A 20,900-nucleotide genomic window follows, 5' to 3' on the forward strand; every position below is an offset into this window, starting at 1 on the left:
CCCAGCCTCTGGCTTAGTTCCGTGCCTCTCTTTCTTCTCACTGATCACCAATGTAAGGCACATTCTTCCTACTGACCACCAATGTAAGGGACATTCTTCCCACTGATCACCAATGTAAGGAACATTCTTCCCACTGATCACCAATGTAAGGAACATTCTTCCCACTGATCACCAATGTAAGGAGCATTCTTCCCACTGATCACCAATGTAAGGGACATTCTTCCCACTGATCACCAATGTAAGGCACATTCCTCCCACTGATCACCAATGTAAGGGACATTCTTCCCACTGATCACCAATGTAAGGCACATTCCTCCCACTGATCACCAATGTAAGGGACATTCTTCCCACTGATCACCAATGTAAGGCACATTCCTCCCACTGATCACCAATGTAAGGAACATTCTTACCACTGATCACCAATGTAAGGAGCATTCTTTCCACTGATCTCCAATGTACAAAAGGAGGAAACCCCCTATGGCACTTTATAGGCAAATTACACCAAACAAAAAGTAGTAGAGTAGTTTTAAAGGTAAGTTTATCAACTTTATTGCAAAACCATTTTTAAAACAATATTAAACATACAAGCATCGATGTACAATACATGGTATATGGTATGGTCAAAAGTACCCTACATGTCAAGGATGTGATGTTGTAGGCTGCTTAGGTATGGCTGAATAGCCCTAACATTGAAAATCAAAAGAGCCCAACGTGTTTCGGAAAACAGTTCATTCTTCAGGGGAAGAATGGGATAACATGTATCTATATATACAATCACATAAATATGTTTATATGTACAATAGAAGATACAAAAAGTACATAGGTCATCTCACATGATAGGTCATGTTGAAAGGTCCTAAATGTATACTCACATTGTACATAATGCATAACATTTGTCAAAGGTGAAAATGCACTGAGCCAAGCTGTCAAGCACCAATCTGTCCAAACGGGGGTTTTGCTCATATGGCGGGGTGCACTGTGCACATCACCATGCATACACTGAAGCCACCTGGTGCTCATAAAATAGGAAAACTAACAGATTGTCAAGCCCAGTTGCATACTTAGTGTATTGCAAAGCAAAAGAAACCAACAAGTGTTGTTGAAAAGTAAGATAATAATTAGGATCATCACAATGTCATTGTACAGAGCAGGTAACTATAATGTTGTTTTTTTTTTTTTTCCCTTTAGTATCACTTTAAGAATTTCAACCCCTCTGACACACTAGGCTAAGTGCATAAGCAAGAGATATCACAGATAACGACTAAAGGCACACTCGGTACTCAGTAATAGCACTATGCCAATGGTGCGGGCACTGTACACTTTTCTAAAAGCAAACTTGGTATATTGTCACACAATATGGATAGTAAATAAAGTATGAATTGGCAATAGTAATAACACAATTTGACAGAAAATTAAATCAATAGTAAGCACTAGGCATAAGATGACATTCAGCATAAACAGTAACTAAAAGGCAACAATGGACAGCAATAAGTCAACTGCATTGAGAAGGCTATACTGCCAAGGTGCTTTACTGTTGACTGTTAGGCCTGAGCAGAGGTACTCGTTGACTGAGTAGTGAGAAGAACAGTATTGTAAGGTGCGGGGGAGTCCTTCAGCTTGCTCTTCCTGCAGCTATCGTTGTGGCCCTTTGAGAAGCATTAGTGCACTTACCAATAGTCTTAATAAACTAGCATGTAATAAAGATGCAGTATAGATGCTGGATAGATGGGGTATACAGTAGATGCTGTATATGTGTGATATTAGTGAGGTATAGGTGCAGTATGGGGGCAGTAGAGGTGCCATATATCCAATGTCCTGCCTCTAATGGTCAGTCCATGCACACAGTGTGAAGAATGGGGAGTGAGCCCTCTCACCAGTCTCTGTGGTGCGGCTGTGAACTCTCGCTATGAAAGGGGGCCCCCGCTGTCTCTCCACAGCATGCCTCTAGTGATCAGCAGTGGGAAGAAGAGGGTGAAAGGACGTTCTTGTCTCCTTGCGGCAACAGTGCAGATGTGATTCTGTGGCCCATGTGGCTCTACACCAGGTATCTCTGCCAGCATACAGGTAGCTGTATGCTGGAGGGAGCTGTGCTCTCTCCACTTCCCACAGCCCCAGGAAGAAGAGGTTTCTCATGCAATCCAGTAAAAGCTCTCTTGCCTCTCCCCCTTCTCCTTAGTGTCTCTTGGAACTGTAGGTAAAGGGTTCATTGGCCCTATTCTATGGCTGATGTCTCAAAATACAACTCCCATTATTCTCAGCACCCTGCATAGGAGTTCATATACGTTCTTGGTTATAGCTCTCCCCCTTCTGGCTGGAGGGGATAATGCAGCATGGCATCCAGTTTCACAGTAGAGGGTGAAGCCTTCTCCATGTTGTTGTAGCCCAACACCTGGCTTCGTACACAATAAGTATTTATTGCCATGCTCATCTACATACAGTACACATCTACAAAACAATTCTCTTTGTCCATTCCACAACTACCACTGTATTCTTTGGGTGAGCTTATTTCATATCTTCAGGGCCGTCTTTAATACTGATTGGACCCTGGGCAAAACTTTTCTTGGGCCCCCCCCCCCCCCCATGCAGTTTTGCTCTCCACCTGCTCTAAGACATAAAACAAATAGCAGCTAGACTCAAAATCAGTTTTCAGAATCAAATCAGGCAGCTATTTTGATTGTTTTCTTAGGTTACAGTGTATCATTACCGCTCACTGACTGGTTGCTAGAGGTTACAGCACACATTACGGCTCACTGATTAGTTACTAGAGGTTACGGCACATCATTTCTGCTTGTTGATTGGTTGCTAGAGATTACTGTGGATATGACCTCAGGGGGCATGACATACATATCAAGTCCACCGGCCGCCGCTATTTACATATGAATGCCACCGCTATGTACATAGGAATGCCGGTCATTTACATGTAAACACAGGGTCTGCAGGTGAGTCATCTGTAAACAATAGGGCAGAGCATTAGTAGCAGGACTTCACACTCAGATATTGGGACACAGCACAGGACCAAAACCTCAAGGGACAAGAGAATTTAAACCAGGATAGTTGGCAAGTATGAGGCAGCTGCTTTGGGCCCCACAACAATGACAGGGCCCAGGGCAACTGCCCCTTTTGCCCTGCCTTAAAAACGGCCCTGCATATCTTATTGCATTCACCAGGATATTTTAGAAAACAATCTTTGTGGCAACAAAGTACAAGCTAAATCTATGAAGGTCTTTCTCAGTTTGTTGCTGGTAAAAATTAAGATAGCCGAATGCAGGAAGGGGTAAGCTGAAATAAGGACAGAGACAAAAATTACCCAAGGAGAATCAATGGACATCAATCCAAATAAAGAGAGATTTACACATAAAAAATAAGCAATATACAAGAAAAAAAAGACAATTAAACTTTTTAAAACTCCTATGTGCGTGTCCAAGTTTGGACCCCGAAAAGAGCTCCCACTCATTTGCATCTTCCTTGTGTGTCTCCAAAGAGAGTGTATTAGAAGCCAGACAGAAACACTAAAGATTGCAAAAGGCACAGAAGAACAGATGGTATGTATCAGAGACTGGTTGCCTAAGTTTCTGGACCTCATAACAATTTCCTGTGTGGAGTTGTTCACAGTGGAGTTTTTGTAGCACAAAGCGAACATGTAAAAGCCAAGCGGGAGGCTGGAAGCCAGAGAGGCCAGCAAGCAAAACCAAAGCAGCCATGGGACTAGCTTGGAGATCCTTGTTTTTAAGAAGAGAAATATGGGAAAGTTGTACGTTGTAATTTTCACACAATAAAACACAGAAAGGAGCGTGGCAATCCAAAGGCTTGTCAAGCTGAGAAAAATTGTCACAACGAAAGAAATCTCATTAGAATATGGCCTTGAATATAGCTCTGACAAAAAGGTGTGGAAGAAGTTGAGGAGCGCGATGCAACACTGCAAGAACAATCTAGAAATGCAGAGAGCCATGATAATTTTGTCACTGCTTGCCAGGTGTTTGGTTTTCCTCCAGTCCAGACAATGGGCTACCACGATGAAGACATTTAGAGTCGTCCCCAAGATAAATTCACTGAACAGAACAGAAATGAAGAAAACACTGAGAAGGCCCACCATTTCTCACTTACATTAGCTATTACACTAAATGTTGTGTGATCTAGCAACAAATAGATAAGTGGCTTATCTTGGTTACAAATAAAGGCTCAAGTAAATAACTCTGATTGGTCAAGATAACAATGAAGGTTACATTGTCAACTTACTTTATGAGTGCGATGCAAATCTGAAGTTTGATTGCTTGCTAAACAAAATACCTAGTTTGCATGAGCTACGGTGAAGGTAACCTGTGGCTGTCAAATATCATCCATCAAGACTCATTTACAATCTAAACAGCAGCAACGCTCCACTAACATTTGCCAACGGACCCAATATCATCTATCATTGCTCATTTGCAATCTCAATAGCGGCACTGCTTTTCTTACAATGGCCAGCTGAACTAAAGGAAGCCTATTATTAGTGTTGAGATTACAATTCAAGTTGAACCGAATTGGATATAGAATTTCAAAGTGTTTATTCAATCAATTTTCTCTTTTTGTGTTTTTCTTATTTTTTTTTTCTTTGGTATATTTTACAGGTAAATATTAAGAATCATTAAAAAATATAAAAATACACAACAAAACTAAAATATATGTTCTGCTTTTAGCATTTTTTTAAGTTGCTATTTGATTTTTTTTCTTAGTGCCAAAAAAAAAGACATATTGAGGTTTCTTAGATAATAACAAATACAACTATGTCCAAAAAGAAACTTGAAAAATTAGCTATTTTATCTTTTTTTTTTGTATTTTACTGATATGTTAAAAAATATCCAATAACTAAACCTTGAATCTCCAATTAAGTCACCCCTTAAACCAAATATCTGTCATGGTTATGCAGTGATCTTCCTGTTTGCTTACCTCCCCTCATGTGTTCAGACTAAGAGGCCAGCCACTTCCACCTGGTGATTTTTATAACCTCTCCTCTAAGCATGGCTCCACCCCAGGCCCTATCAGGGAACCTTATATTAACCTGTGCACTGCAAGCCAAGAGTGCTGATCAACCATTGTGTATTCCTTTGTGTGTTTAGCTTCCTGTTACCTGCCGTGTGCTCTTCTGTTGTTCCGTTACCGACTTTGGCGTGTCTTCGACTATCCCTGTTTGCCTGTGACCCTGACCTTTTGGCGTGTCCCTGACTATTCCAGTCTGCTTGTGGCCCCGACCTTGGCTTTGTCCCTCATCATCCCTATTCTCCTGTTGCCTACTGTGGCTGTGAGCTGGGGGACCCCGGGGGGTCGCGACCTGGAGTCAGTTGCAGCCAAGTCCATCCTCACCACTCGAGGCGCTGGTGAACACCTGCTGGCTCTTAGACTCTGCGCCCCAGGGAATCTTACGCTCTAACCCCAGTGCGATCTGTCTCCCGTCCGCAGCAGTCAGCCGTAGGGTCCACAACCTTGCGGTGCACTCCTGATCCCTACGGTGTGCATCTGTCACCTCGCCTCAAGGTGACCTGACAATATCATTTTGTGGTGCTAAGTAATTTGTATGGAATTTGTTAATAATAAGTAAGGCAAAAAAAAATAGATCCCCTACAGCCCACAAAAATAGACCTTCCACAGCAACAGTAGTCCCCCGCCCCACAACAAATGACCCCAACCAAGTAACAATAAACCCCCCACAATCATCAATAGCAGACCCCATCAGCAAAAATAGATCCCCCAACAGCCAACATCAATAGACCCCCCAGCAGCCCAAAAAATTGCCTCCCCCAACAAAAGATCACCCTCAGCAACATAAGACCCCCACCCCAAGACATTAGATCCCCAAGTAGCCAGCATCAATAGACCCTCCAGCATTCTATGCAACCTTATTATCTCCATGTAATTCCCAGTTTACCAAATTATATTACAGAACAGAAAAAGAACTACAGTGTCCATTTCGCGAGTTGAGGCTACTAAAGCCTTTATTATGATTCATAAGATGACCATTGCAAGCAGGATACAAGAGAGGAATTTTAAGTTGTTATCTAGACTGTATCAGTACCCTATTAGGCTGTAAAATATATTTCCCCAGAGGTCTGATAAATGTTGGAGATGTCAGTCTAATTTGGGTACGCTATTAGATTTGTGATGGTCTTCCTCAAAAACTGTGCCATTTTAGGTAACAATAATCTATATACACTATATTACCAAAAGTTTTGGGACACCTGCCTTTACACGCACATGAACTTTAATGGCATCCCAGTCTTAGTCCTTAGGGTTCAATGTTTTCGTTGGCCCACCCTTTGCAGCTATAACAGCTACAACTCTGCTGGAAAGGCTGTCCACAAGGTTTAGGAGTGTTTCTTTGGGAATTTTTTTATCATTCTTCCAGAAGGGCATTTGTGAGGTTTGGCACTGAGGTTGGATGAGAATGTCTGGCTCGCAGTCTCAGCTCTAATTTGTCCAAAAAGTGTTCTATTGGGTTGAGGTCAGGACTCACTCATCCATGTCTTTATGGACCTGGTTTTGTGCACTGATCCAAATCATTTGGTGGAGGGGGGATTATGGTGTGGGGTTGTTTTTCAGGTGTTGGGCTTGGCTCGTTGGTTCCAGTGAAGGGAATTCTTGAGGTGTCAGCACACCAAGACATTTTGGATAATTTCATGCTTCCAACTTTGTGGGAACAGTTTGGGGGGTGGCTCCTTCCTGTTCCAACATAACTGAGAACCAGTGCACAAAGTAAGGTCCATAAAGTCCATTTATTTATTTCATTGTGTCAGGTACTAATATAGCACCAACAATTTGCAGCGCTTTACATAATATATTGTACATTCATCAGTCCCTGCCCTCAAGGAGCTTACAATCTATGATCCCCAACTCACATTCACACTGACATAGATATTTTATAGATAGGCAACTCCTATCCTCATATTAATTAGTGGTTCCAAATGAATAATAACTACTGCAGTAGGGAACAGACACAAAAGATACGCTCAGCATCTTTCCAAATAACCGTTTTCCTTTATTATGACACATTTGAAGGTTTTTATACACATGATTACGTAAGTATCACATTAATATTACAATTGTACGTTTATGGTAACAAGGGGCGTTACATAGGCAGGCTAAGTCTAACCAGGACTCGAAAGAATGCAAAACATGTACTGAAAACATTATTAGTGCCGTGTGCACAGTGAGGGCAGTGTGCAATACATATAAAATAGAATACAATTATATACAGAACCTACAAATTTCCATTACAACACATATACAGGTGCCAATTTAGATACGAGCCAATTACCTGCCAGCATGTCTTTGGAATGTCGGAAGAAACTGGAGCAGCCGGAGGAAACCCACGCAGGCACAGGGATGTGCTCTGGGAACTTGTACTTTATTAATCACACACTCTCTGTTGGGAGACTTCAGAATATAGGCAAATGTTAACATAAGATAGCGTTAAAGCTGAACTTCGGGTAACAAATAAATTATGCTTACAACCTTGCAGCAACAATTTTGGGAAGGCCAATTTCTGTTACACCATGACTGGACCCGTGTGCATAAAGCCAGCTTCATAAAGAAAAAGTTTTATGACTTTAGAGTGGAGGAACTCCAGTGTCCTGAACAGAGCCCTACTGAACACCTTTGGGATAAATTGGAAAAGCAATGGTGAGCCAATTCTTCTCATCCAACACCTTTGGTATAATTTAGAATGCCAATTGTGAGCCGGGTCTTTTTATTTGAAATCAGAACCTGACCTCTCAGATGTTCTTTTGGCTGAATAGACACAAAATCCCACAGACATACTCCAAAATTTTGTGGAAACCCTTGCCAGAAGAGTGGTATTCACAAAAAGGGAGGGGGATACAACACCATTGTAGCACATCCCCTAAAGAGCCACTGTTGAATTGGGCCCCATTTCCCCCTTTGTAGCACACACAGTATTTATTCGGGGTTCTTTTTAGGGTTTTTATTGGAACAGGAACTTGGTGGGGATAGGGAGCATGGGATATCCCTGGTAAACTGTAACTGGAACAACTTGAGGACACCTCAACTTCTGGCTGTGCTTTATACTATGCTGGTTGCCCTTGATTGTCCCACAGGATTCCCAATACTGATAACGAATTGTATTCCCTCAGGAGGTTAAAAGCTACACACTGTCAGTTCTTCTCAGCATAGGGGGTTGCTTCGCCACAGGATCACTGGTTGCTTCCTGTCAATGTCCACAGGCTCTTCCAATTAAGGGAGATGTAGACTCACACAACCGCAGCACAACTGGACTTCTTCCCACCAACTTTCTCCTGACTCTCTCAAGTGAGCCTCCTCTTGGCCCAGTTCAATCCCTGAACAAAGGATCTTCAGCTGTCAGCTAATTGCCAGCTCCTCTCTTTCTACAGTGATTCACCTGTTGAGGATATCCTGCTCGTCAGTCCTGCCTACTTAAGCCGCCCAGCCCAGATGATCTCTGCCTTCACCTTGGTCAACATCACAGAGACTATATCCTGCATTCCTGTTAAAAACTTGCTTGTCTGACATTTCTTCTGGCTCCAGATCCTGCTTGCTGCTCCACTACACTGATCTCTGGCTTCCTGACTTCCTGGCTTGTCTGACTATCCATTCTGGTTACCAAACTTTGGCTGTTTTGACTATGTTTGTTCTATTTACTTTTATTATTAGGCAAGTGTGATTTAACTTTACTTCTGTCTCAGTCTGATTCATGATTTCTGAAAACCCAGAAACCCTGCACTGCTACACAGGCCTCAAACTATTATAGGTTTATAACCTTCTGGGCACACCCCCTCATGGATTGGTTGGAGTCCCATAAATATTCAGGCTGCCTGTTCTACTCTACCTCCCACTATCCTTCTAGAAGCCTCTAGAAGACGGGGGAGTAGCAGAACAGCAGGCTGTGAAACGCTGAGCAGCCCTAAGCAATCAACCCCTAACTAAATTGTCCTAGTAGCCTACTATAAACTAGGAGGGTGTTACACCTTGTTATGGAATGGGATGTTCAGACTCATGTAGGTGCTATAGTCAGGTGTTCCTTTTTGGTCATATAATATATTTCAGTTTTTAGAACATATATTTTATTTATGTATTCCAGAAAGAGATTTAAAGTAGATGTAAACCCACTCTCATCCTTTCTAAATGACTGCAATATTGGCTATCTAGAAGGATATACATGCCTCCTGCATGTATACTTATCTGTCAAATGTCTCTCCTCTGCTATGAGACCCGAAAAAATTGCAGATTTTGGGGGTGGGTCTGTTTTCCAGGGCTCAGTGGGTGGAGTCATGATGTCAGTAGACTCCCCCCCTCCACCTCTACACTCCCCTTATCAACATGCATTTTCTCCTGTGTATTTCTTACATTCAACTTCTGCTATGATCACTAACATACAGTCAAAACCCAGAAAAGTCCCCACACGACATCAGCATGCCAAATCATGCTGAGGTGTGGAACAGCCAATCCTTGCAGAGCTGCTGAAAAAAGGAGTGGGGATGGGAATTAAAAAAGAATGCATGTCTTAGGCTAGTAAAAACAGGGGTGAGCAGCGGTGCTAGATATGGTGATAACATAAAATCATATAGCAACTGGAATATAGGTATACATAAAATGTGTGTGAATAAGCACACATAATATTAAAACATTTGTTTAAAACATAATGTCCATAAATGATCCGAGATCTTGTGTGATTAGCACCTGGAGGCAGCTCCCTAAGCCCCCGTACACACGGTCGGACATTCTGCCAACCAAATCCATAGGATTTTGTCCATCGGATTGTGTCCGAAACTGTTGCATACACACGGTCGGACAAAGTTGTTGAAAAATCCGATCTTTCAGAACGCGATGATGTAATTTCGTTAAGATGGGACTACGTTCAGGCTAGTAGCCAATAGCTTTGATGTAGGAATTTGATCTGAGCATGCGTGGCACTTTGTCCGATCAGAATTCTCTACACATGATCGGAGTATGTCCTATCGGAGCAGTTTGTCGGAAAATATTTCCAACAAGTTGGAAAATTTGGTCCGACGGATATTCCGACGGAAACAGTCCGATGCATACCACACACAGTCGGATTATCCGACAACACGGTCCGATAGGACACAGTCCGTCGGATTCTCCGACCGTGTGTACAAGGGCTAAGAGTGAAGCGATGAGCTCTGTGTAGAAATGGGAACATAGGGGCACCAGACTGAGTGCAGTATAAATCATAAATCATGAGTTACTACTTGTTTTTTTATTAAATATATGATTTATACTGCACTCAGTCTGGCGCCCCTTTGTTCCCATGTCTTAGGCTAGTGCATGAGATATGTAAATCACCTGTCAATCATTGCAAGGGGGAAGAACGGACAAAGATTTAACAGTTTGTTCCTTTTTATTTCACTGAAAATAGATATGAGAATTGCTCAGAACTGGATAAACTCTTTGTGGCAAGACTGGGCACTGAAATCCCATACTATATATTGTGCCAGACAAAATGAAAAAAAAATGAAAAAATTCAGATTTACATCCACTTTAACATAGCTTTATGTTAACTTTTGTGTACAGGTCTGCTTTAACACTTCCACTATAAATAGATATGTGTAATTTGCATATTTAAGCCTCCTTTGCTACAACTTTGGATTTATGCTGTTTGCTAAGTTGTTTTCTTTGTAGCAGGGACACAAGCAAATCATGGCAGAGAACCGTGCAATGTATGCTGATCACAGATTGTGGTTACAAACCTCTCTCGTTTCATATACAAACTAAGCTTGTCGTACATTTGCTGTATCTGGCTGACTTGCAATGCAAAAACCTAAATTTGCCTCAAAGACACTCCAGAGTCTAGTGTGGCTTTCATAACAAGTTGTTTGTTCCCAATGCATTAAGCAGGTGCTGGAAAGAAAAAAATGAAAGACTGCATGTCAAGTTTGGCCAGACTGAATTAATTTATACATTTTGATTATATGCTAAAACTCCTTTCAATTACCGTACTACAGATGTGAAATGTGTAGAAATCCATTGTTGTTTTCATGAATATACCATACATGTGTTGTTTAAAGGAGACCTATCAGGAACGTTACAAGTCTGCATGAATACAGTAACAAGGTACCGTATTTATCGGTGTATAACACGCGCCGGCATATAACACGCACCCCAAGTTTAGGAGGGAATTTTAAGGAAAAAAACTTTTAGGAGGGAAGTTTAAGGGAAAAAAACAACTTACATTTATATGCCCATCAGTGTCATCTGCAGCCTTGTCCACCATTGCAGCCTTGTCCACCATTGCAGTCTTATGCAGCCTTGTCCACCATTGCAGCCTTGTCCACCATTGCAGCCTTGTCCACCATTGCAGCCTTATGCAGCCTTGTCCACCATTGCAGCCTTATGCAGCCTTGTCCACCAGTGCAGTCTTGTCCCCCATTGCAGCCTTATGCAGCCTTGTCCACCATTGCAGCCTTGTCCACCATTGCAGTCTTATGCAGCCTTGTCCACCATTGCAGCCTTATGCAGCCTTGTCCACCAGTGCAGCCTTGTCCACCAGTGCAGTCTTGTCCCCCATTGCAGCCTTATGCAGTCTTGTTCCCCATTGCAGTCTTGTCCCCCATTGCAGCCGTGTCTATTTTATTTTTTAAAAATGCCGCCGCCGAGATACAGAGCCGGATGTGTATCTCGGCGGCGTGCGGTAGTTCTCGGCGGGCCTCCGGCAGCCTCCGGCAGCCTCCGGCACTTCTCGGCAGCTTTCGGCCGCCTTCGGCCGTTCTCGGAAGCTTTCGGCCGCCGAGAAGAGCCGAAGGCGGCCGAAAGCTTCCGAGAACGGCCGAAGGCGGCCGAAAGCTGCCGAGAAGAGCCAAAGGCGGCCGAAAGCTTCCGAGAACGGCCGAAGGCGGCCGAAAGCTGCCGAGAAGAGCCGAAGGCGGCCGAAAGTCGCCTTGAAGAGCCGAAGGCGGCTGAAAGCTGCCCAGAGGCTCAGAATTTCGGGGGATCCGCATATGACACGCACCCACGATTTTCCCCTGCTTTTAAGGGGAAAAAAGTGCGTGTTATACGCCGATAAATACGGTAAATGAAAGGGTTCTTTTTGTCATTCTGCTGTAGTGCTACCCCCAAAAGGGGATGTAGGGTAGTATGGGATTCCTTTAACCACTTGCTTACTGGGCACTTAAGCCCTCCTCAGTCCCAGACCAATTTTCAGCTTTCAGCGCTGATGCAATTTGAATGACAATTGCGCGGGCATACAACACTGTACCCAAATGAAATTTTTATCATTTTTTTCCCACAAATAGAGCTTTCTTTTGGTGGTATTTAATTACAGCTCGGAGTTTTATTTTTTGCTAAACAAACAAAAAAAGATGCAAAAAAAAATAAAAAATCATGTTTAACCACTTCCCGACCAGCGCACGACGATGTACGTCGACAGAATGGCACGGGCAGGCATATTGGCGTACAGGTACGTCCAATATTCGATGCCGCCCTGCCATCGGGACCGCGCCGCCAGCGGCGCGCTCCCGCGCTGGTCGGGACCCCCGTGAGTCCGGTCGCGGGACCCGCGGACTCGATCGCCGCGGGCATCCCCGCGATCGTCTCACGGAGCGGCCGAATAGAGCAAATGCTGTGTAAACAACATTTGTCTATTCTGCCTAGCAACTAGTGACGCTGATCTCTGCTCCATGTGATTGGAGCAGAGATCAGTGTACACTAAATGAAAGCCCAACCCCCCCACAGTTAGTAACACTCCCCTAGGAACACTTAACCCCTACACTGCCACCCACTGGTTAACCCTTTCACTGCCAGTGTCATTTACACAGGAATCACTACATTTATATAGCAGTGATTACTGTATAAATGACAATGGTCCCAAAAATGTGTCAAAAATGTCCGATGGGTCCCCCACAATGTCGCAGTCACAATAAAAATCGCTGATCGCCGCCATTACTAGTAAAAAAAAAAAAAATTATTAATAAAAATGCTATAAAACTATCCCTATTTTGTAAACGCTATAACTTTTGCGCAAACCAATCAATAATCGCTTATTGCGATTTTTTTACCAAAAATATGTAGAAGAATACGTATCGGCCTAAACTGAGGGAAAAAAATGTTTTTTTATATATTTTTGGGGGATATTTATTATAACAAAAAGTAAAAAATAATGCGTTTTTTTCAAAATTGTCGCTCTATTTTTGTTTATAGCGCAAAAAATAAAAACCGCAGGGGTGATCAAATACCACCAAAAGAAAGCTCTATTTGTGGGAAAAAAAGGACGTCAATTTTGTTTGGGAGCCACGTCGCACGACCGCGCAATTGTCAGTTAAAGTGACGCAGTGCCGAATCGCAAAAAGTGGTCTGGTCTTTGACCAGCAAATTGGTCCGGTCTGAAAGTGGTTAATAGTTTGTTATAAAATTTTGCAAACAGGTCATTTTTCTCCTTCATTGAAGTGCGCTGATGAGGCGGCACTGATAGGCTGCACTGGTGGGCACTGATAGGCATAGTTAAGGCGGCACTAATAGGCACAGATAAGGTGGCACCGATAGGCACAGATAAGGCAGTACTGATGGGCACAGATAAGGCAGCACTGGTGGGCAAAGATGGGCACGGATGGGTGGCACGGATGAGTGGCACGGATGGGTGGCACTAAGGGGCACTGATAGGTACCACTGATAGATGGGACTGATGGGCACTGATAGGTGGCACTGCTGGGCACTGATGGGCGGCACTGCTGGGCACTGATGGGCACTGGTAGATGACACTGATGGGCACGGATATGTGGCACTGGGGTGCAGCACCCATGTTGAGGCAGATTGTGGGCACTGTGGGTGGCACTGCTGGGTGGCACTGTGGGCACTGCTGGGTGGCACTGACGGGGGCACTTATGTTTTATTAAGGTGGCACTGGCAGGGGGCAGGTGGGCACTGGCAGGGGGCAGGTGGGCACTGGCAGGGCTGGCCGGGATCTGGACTGATGTCCCGATCACGGCCGCCGGTGATTGGCTCTTTTTTTTTCTCCTCGCGCTGTCAGCGCGAGGAGGAATAATAGCCGTTTACCGGCTCCGTTGCATCACATGATCAGCTGTCATTGGCTGACAGCTGATCACGTGATAAGGGGTCGGGATCGACCCCTTGCTCGGATCAGTGATCAGGCGAGTCGCATAGACTCGCCGATCACAGAGTGCGCCGCGCGTGCCCCTCAGGGGGCGCGCAGACGTAGTCCCGGCAAAGGAGGTCCGCGCTGTAGCCTATAGCGCGGATCTCAAGTGGTTAAGACAGTGGTGTACCTACAGGGGTCCCAAATGCGACCTGGCCCCAATGCTCTAGGGGGCCAGCATGGCCCTCCTGTAAACCCTGATAGGAGCGACAGGAGCCGCTGAATGTCCACGTCTCAGCCTCTCCCTCCCATAGGCATTCAGTGGCTGCAGGAGGAAAATTAAGAGATCGCCTCTGGGCTCAGAGGGAAGGGCCCTCGCAGGGGTTTCTTGCACCAGAAACTAGAAGGTTCTAGTTACGCCACTGCCCCAAGACCACTATGGAAACAAGACCACACTTTATATTGTAAATGTTTAAGAATGCTTCTTCTGCTCTGTTCAGAACACAATCTTCCAATGAGAGACTAGTAGAGGCCAGAGGTATGTACTCCTCAGGAGGGGAACTACTTTACCTAGCTTTAAAGCTCATTCCTTCCATGAAAAACTGAAGGAGATTAATGTATGTTCCTCTCAGGAGAGGAACTACTTAGCTAAACGTCTTTCCACAAGACTAAAGACCAGGGGAGCAGTTATGCCCATTCAGCTTCCTCCAGGTGCCTTCCAGTGAAACTGTGTGACTGAATCCTTAGGTGAAGCTCTGGGTGTCCGATACCCTCTCAAATGTAGTTTCCCCGGCTCTGCCACACACGAGAGCCCCAATGAAAAGCACAACTTCAAACAGAAGGATGGCTGGAGGTAGGGGCTAGCCCCCCTACTCCCCACCTTAACAAGTGTAATCCCTTGAACAGGAAGATACTGCTGTTGTACCGTGCAGACTACTTATGTGCTTCTCAACCACCTTCTGGGTACACCTCACCAGTGATTGGCTGCAGCACAATAAAAAAACATGCTGCCCCTTGCCTTGCTCCACTCCTATGTTCCAGAAGGCAGGGGAGAGCAATAAAACAAGCAGCCTGTGAAACCCAGAACAGAGAAAAGTATTACAATGTCAAGGGTCAGTTCTTACCATTCTGGCCGATTGCACCACCAATTTCCATTGCCTTGGTGAGTGCTGATGATTAACACATCCTTACCATCTGCCACACTTCCAGGATGTCTGGTCCCCCACTGTGCACTATGGTTTCTTCCTCCGGACTCTAGACCACTACTATGCCCTGTAGTGACTTTTGGGGTTGGGAGAAGGAACCAAAGGGTGCAGAGGGGGACCAGAAATCCAACACTGCTGGACGTGTTGGGTGTTGCAGATTTTTATGAAGGCAACAGAGATCAGAGGTTCTGGCAGCGCCCTGTACTTTGGGATGCCTTTAGTTATGGATTATGGATTATGGTTAGTTAGAATATTTTACTGTACAAAATCTCCCTTGAACATTTAGTAAAAGGCTGTCCCCTGGATACTGTCTCTCAAAGTCTGCCTTATGGGATTTAGAGAATGTCTTCAATCTGCTGCAGGAAGTAGCAATCATTTTCAAAGTCTCCCTCGCTCATACCACCCGACCTTGGGACATGTGAGAGTGTGAGATGAGGTCCTTCAGAGCACATAGGCTAGCAGCGCCATAATGGAAAAATGGGCATGGTTAAAATACTCTGCATATTGGTTGTGGCTTATTAGAGTCTGCATATACTTAAACCATACACCACACACATAGTCCATGTTCCCTGTGCTCACAAAATATGCCCTAACTTTTTGCCAAACACGTAACAAATACAGGTGCATCTCATAAAATTAGAATATCATCCAAAAGGTAATTTATTTCAGTAATTCAATTCAAAAAGTGAAACTTGTATGTTTTATATTGATATGTTACACACAGAGTGCTATATTTCAAGCATTTCTTTATTTTTATTTTTTTTTTAAATCAATTTTTATTGGAATTTTTACCGTATACAATACAGTACAGAGTCTTTGATAAAAACAATACAAAGCAAACCAAGGAAAATAGCCATAAACCTATATAATCAACAGGATTCAAAAAGGAAACATTGGAAAGGGGAGATATTTTCCTTCCAGGTGTGAACAATTTTGAATTAACATAAATGTTGTACATTTTACTCTGATACTGCCAGGGTAAGGGAAAAGGAAAAAAAAAGGGGGGGGGGGGGGGGTAGGGATAAGGGCAAGGAATCTTGAACTGTTTGAACCGTGCTACGATTGGTATTACTTGTGACCTGCTCATGTGATAGAGCCATAGATAAAGGCACAATAGAACAAAAATGTTCTTGATATAGACATATGCAATAGAATGAAGGGGTAGAGAATAGGTGGCTGGCATGTTTCACATACATTGCCCAGGTATACCTCATATAACCGGCTGATCAGGGTTGGAGTGGTCTTGTATGGCAAGTTTTCCCAAGGAGTTCGTGATTGAGCGTTTCAGGTACCTGTCAGTGTATCTAAATGGGTAGAGTATCATTGAAATCTCCTTGGTATCATAGGTATATTCAATAAATTTTCTCTGTCTGGTAAAAAATCGTGTGTTTGATCGGAAATTCGATAGGATTGTATCCAGTCTTTCAAGTTGAAACAGTGACTGCAGAGTAAGTTTCACTGAGCGTAGAGAAGGTGGATTTTTGTCGATCCAGTGGAACATGACCATCCTTCGGGCTGCCAGGAGGCATAGATGAGTCCATTGGGTCGGAGTTGATTAGTTTGTTGCCAGTGATCCTTCGTGTTGGAAGTAGTACCCGAATAAGCATAAAATTGGGTCTTTGGTAAGCTTTACATTGCTGTCGACTTGAGTAATGTATTTGAGTACCGTTTCCCAGAATTTAGTGATCACTGGGCAGTCCCAAAGACGGTGAAGTAAGGTAGGGCGATGAGAAGAGCACCAAGAGCATTGTGCTTGTGAGCGGTCGGATCCACTCATGCGAAAAGGAAGGTATGCCCTATGGATTATTTTGAAGTGGGTTCCCCTCCAAGTTTCCGTCGTAATGATTTTCGAGATTTGTTTATGGCCTTGAATATTTTTTTCCGAAAGGTTACTATCGCTGAGTAGAAAGGACCACTTACGAAAAGGCAGGAGATGATATTTGGTAGCTTGGTGCTCGATCAACTGCGAGTATAGCATAGAGGCGATTCAGTTCGCATTGTGCGCTATACAAGTATTTCATTCATTCATTCATTCATTCATTCAGTAGGTGTTGTTTTGAATCATGGAGTCCAGGTAGGATTTTTGAAGTGGATCAGTTCTGGGTCCATAGCATGTCTTCAAAAAACTAACCACTTGATGGTGGTGAAATAGGTGGGTCGGGGGTATGGAGTACTCCTGAGCCAGTTCGTGAAACAATTTGAACTGCCCTGAGGCGTTTCTAAATAGTGACTCCACTTTATTAAGTCCGAGCAATCCCCACGTTTTGTATGCTTTGTACGTGGTGGATGGTATAAACGTGGGGTTTCCCTGGATCTGAAGGTGCCTTGAGATATTCGAGGGTAAACCTAGTAGTTTCCTCGTCTCCCTCCAGGCGATCACTGTGTCTTTAATGAGGATACTGGTTTTTAGGTGAAAAGGAAGGCTTCTAATTGAGGCATGTAGGACTGCTGAGAGGGTATATGGGTATACCAGAGCCTTCTCTAGGTCATGATTTGAATAACAGGAATTTCCCGACAGCCAATCTAGCCCCTGTCTGAGTAAACATGAAATATTGTAAAAATGTAGATTGGGCAACCCTGCTCCTCCCTCTATTTTCAGTAAACATAACTTCTGGAGGGCTATTCGTGTTTTTTTACCAGACCACAGAAAGGTGGTGAGTGAAGTATGTAACCTTTGTATATCACTATGTTTCAATAAGAGTGGTATAGTCTTTAATGGGTAAAGCAGCCTTGCAAAGTATACCATCTTAAATAGGTGGCATCTCCCAAAGAGTGACAGGGGAAGGGTTGCCCAAGCCTCCAACTCCTTTACAATTTTGGTGATTATTGGTGGGAAATTCAGGGTGTACACAGAGGAGGGATCTCGACCAATATGAATTCCCAAATAGGTAATGTGCTGGGTTGCCATCGCAAAGGGTGAAGATGTTTTCCATTTGGAGGCAAGGCAGGGGTTTAGGGTTAGAATCTCGCTTTTATTATAATTAATTCTGAAACCTGAGCAGAGTCGAAAGGCCGTTAGGAGTTCCTGTAGGCTATTAAAGTCAGCAGTAGGGTTAGATGAGAACAATAGAATATAATCCGCGAATAGGGCAGAGCGCATGATTTGGTTTCCTATGGTGACACCACTAATACCTGCTGGGGAGTCGAGTATTCTGGAAAGCGGTTCAATTGCTAGATTGAATAGCAGGGGTGAGAGAGGACACCCCTGCCTGGTCCCCTTTTGGAGAGGTATCGTGTTGGAGATGAAGTCTGAGGTCGACAATCGTGCCATCGGGGAATCATACATTTGAATGGGTCCGTGAATCTGAATTTGGTGAGTACCTTGAATAGCCACGAGAAGCTTATGTTGTCAAAAGCCTTCTCGGCGCCCAATGAAATGATCGCAATATCTCGGTCGGGGTTTGCCTTTGCATATTCCAGGGCTATCAACACTTTGCGAATGCCCAGAGTTGCCGACCGCCGCGTGACAAATCCCGATTGAGCTGGGTGAAGTAGTGAGGGAAGGCTTATAGCCAAACGCGATGCAATTATTTTTGACAAAATTTTGGCATCAACATTAATTAGGGATATCGGCATGTACGAACCTGGGTGAAGCAAATCTTTTCCTTTTTTTGGCAATAATTTGATGTATGCTTGTGAGTCCGACGGTAGATAAGTACCCCCTTCCCACATTGTGTTAAATACTCGAGTCAGCGTGCTGGGAATAATATCAGTAGTCAGTTTGTAAAATTCTGTGGTGTACCCGTCCATTCCTGGCGCTTTCAGAGTTGGCAGGGCCGCAATCGCCGCTTGAATGTCTTTTAAAGTTATCGGAGCGTTCAGCAACTCCAGTTGGGCCGCGTCAAGTAGGGGGAGGGAAGCTCTAGCTAAGATAGATTCCGCAGTGGAAGAGTCTGTCGTGTTCTTTGTGTAGAGGGAAGTGTAGTATTCAGTGAGAATATACCACCACACCCTATATACTGTTCTGTATATTACATACTCTGTATACCACTGCACCCCATATACTGTGCTATATATTACATACTCTACACACCACTGCACACTACAGTATATACTGTGCTTTATATTGCGTACTCTGCACACCACTGCAGCCTATATACTGTGCTGTATATTACATACGCTATACCACCGCACCCTATATACTGTGCTATATATTACATACTCTGCACACTACTGCACCCTATATACTGTGCTGTATATTACATGCTCTGCATACCACTGCATCCTATATACTGTGCTTTATATTACGTACTCTGCACACCACTGCACCCTTTATACTGTGCTGTATATTACATACGCTATACCACCGCACCCTATATTCTGTGCTATATATTACATGCTCTGCATACCACTGAACCCTATATACTGTGCTGTATATTACATAATCTATATACCACTGCACGCTATATACTGTGCTGTATATTACATACTCTGCCTACCACTGCACCCTATATACTGTGCGGTATATTACATACTCTGCACACCACGGCACCCTATATACTGTGCTGTATATTACATACTCTGCACACCAGTGCACCCTATATACTGTGCTGTATATTACATACTCTGCACACCACTGCACCCTACAGACTGTGCTGTATATTACATACTCTATACCACTGCACCCTATAAACTGCGCTGTATATTACATGCTCTGCATACCCCTGTACCCTATATACCGTGCTGTATATTACATGCTCTGCATCCTATATACTGTGCTATATATTGCATACTCTGCACCCTATATACTGTGCTGTATATTACATACTCTATACCACTGCACCCTATATACTGTGCTGTATATTACATACTCTATACCACTGCACCCTATATACTGCGCTGTATATTACATGCTCTACATACCACTGCACCCTATATACTGTGATATACATTACATACTCTGCATACCACTGCAGCCTATATACTATGCTGTGTATTACATAGGTAACAACAATGTCTGGGGAATGCCCAGGGAAAAACCAAAGCCTACTTACCACCAGCTCGCAGACAACCAAATTAACCTGTCTAACAGTATGCGTTAAAAACAGGGGTTTAGTCCGCACGCATTTGCAAACGCATGCGTGAGCCACAGAGCCACGTCAAGGCACCCTGGTATTAGGCTATAGATGAGGGCGGTGGGCAAGTTCTTGATAACACGGTAGTGTTTGCATTGGTCCAGCAGTGCACCAACACCTTTGCAGCCATTATGCTCTTGCTGGGTGTTTGGTGTGCTCCTGTACCTTTAAGAAGGGGTGGCTCCCCTTCAGTCCACCTGCTCTCATCTATCCATTAGAATGCATGTGCCTCCACTGTGGGGACACTTATATGTTAGTGTTAGGACCACAGATACCAGGGTGCCTTGACGTGGCTCTCGCATGCGTTTGCAAATGCGTGCGGACTAAACCCCTGTTTTTAACGCATATTGTTAGACAGGTTTATTGGTTGTCTGCGAGCTGGTGGTAAGTAGGCTTTGGTTTTTCCCTGGGCATTCCCCAGACATTGTTGTTACCTGTATATTACATACTCTATACCACCGCACCCTATATACTGTGCTGTATATTACATACGCTTCACACCACTGCACCCTATATACTGTGCTGTATATTACATGCTCTGCATACCACTGCACCCTATATACTGTG

General features: G+C 43.9%; 1 protein-coding gene across 1 annotated transcript; it reads right to left on the minus strand.

The window, feature by feature from the left end:
- Positions 1-530: 530 nt before the first annotated feature.
- Positions 531-4,351, minus strand: LOC143989264 (taste receptor type 2 member 7-like). Its single transcript, XM_077489336.1, has one exon. It carries the CDS (start codon positions 4,091-4,093, stop codon positions 3,161-3,163), a length of 933 nt encoding a protein of 310 aa, XP_077345462.1. The 5' UTR covers positions 4,094-4,351; the 3' UTR covers positions 531-3,160.
- Between the last annotated feature and the right edge of the window lie 16,549 nt (positions 4,352-20,900).

Source organism: Lithobates pipiens, unplaced genomic scaffold, assembly GCF_037356315.1.
Source record: "Lithobates pipiens isolate NorthernLeopardFrog02 unplaced genomic scaffold, aLitPip1_a1.2 Scaffold_18, whole genome shotgun sequence".
NCBI lineage: Eukaryota > Metazoa > Chordata > Amphibia > Anura > Ranidae > Lithobates > Lithobates pipiens.

What these genes read in the sequence shown, in the direction of transcription:
- LOC143989264 (XM_077489336.1), bottom strand. Translation starts at nt 4,093, where the DNA reads ATGGTGGGCCTTCTCAGTGTTTTCTTCATTTCTGTTCTGTTCAGTGAA.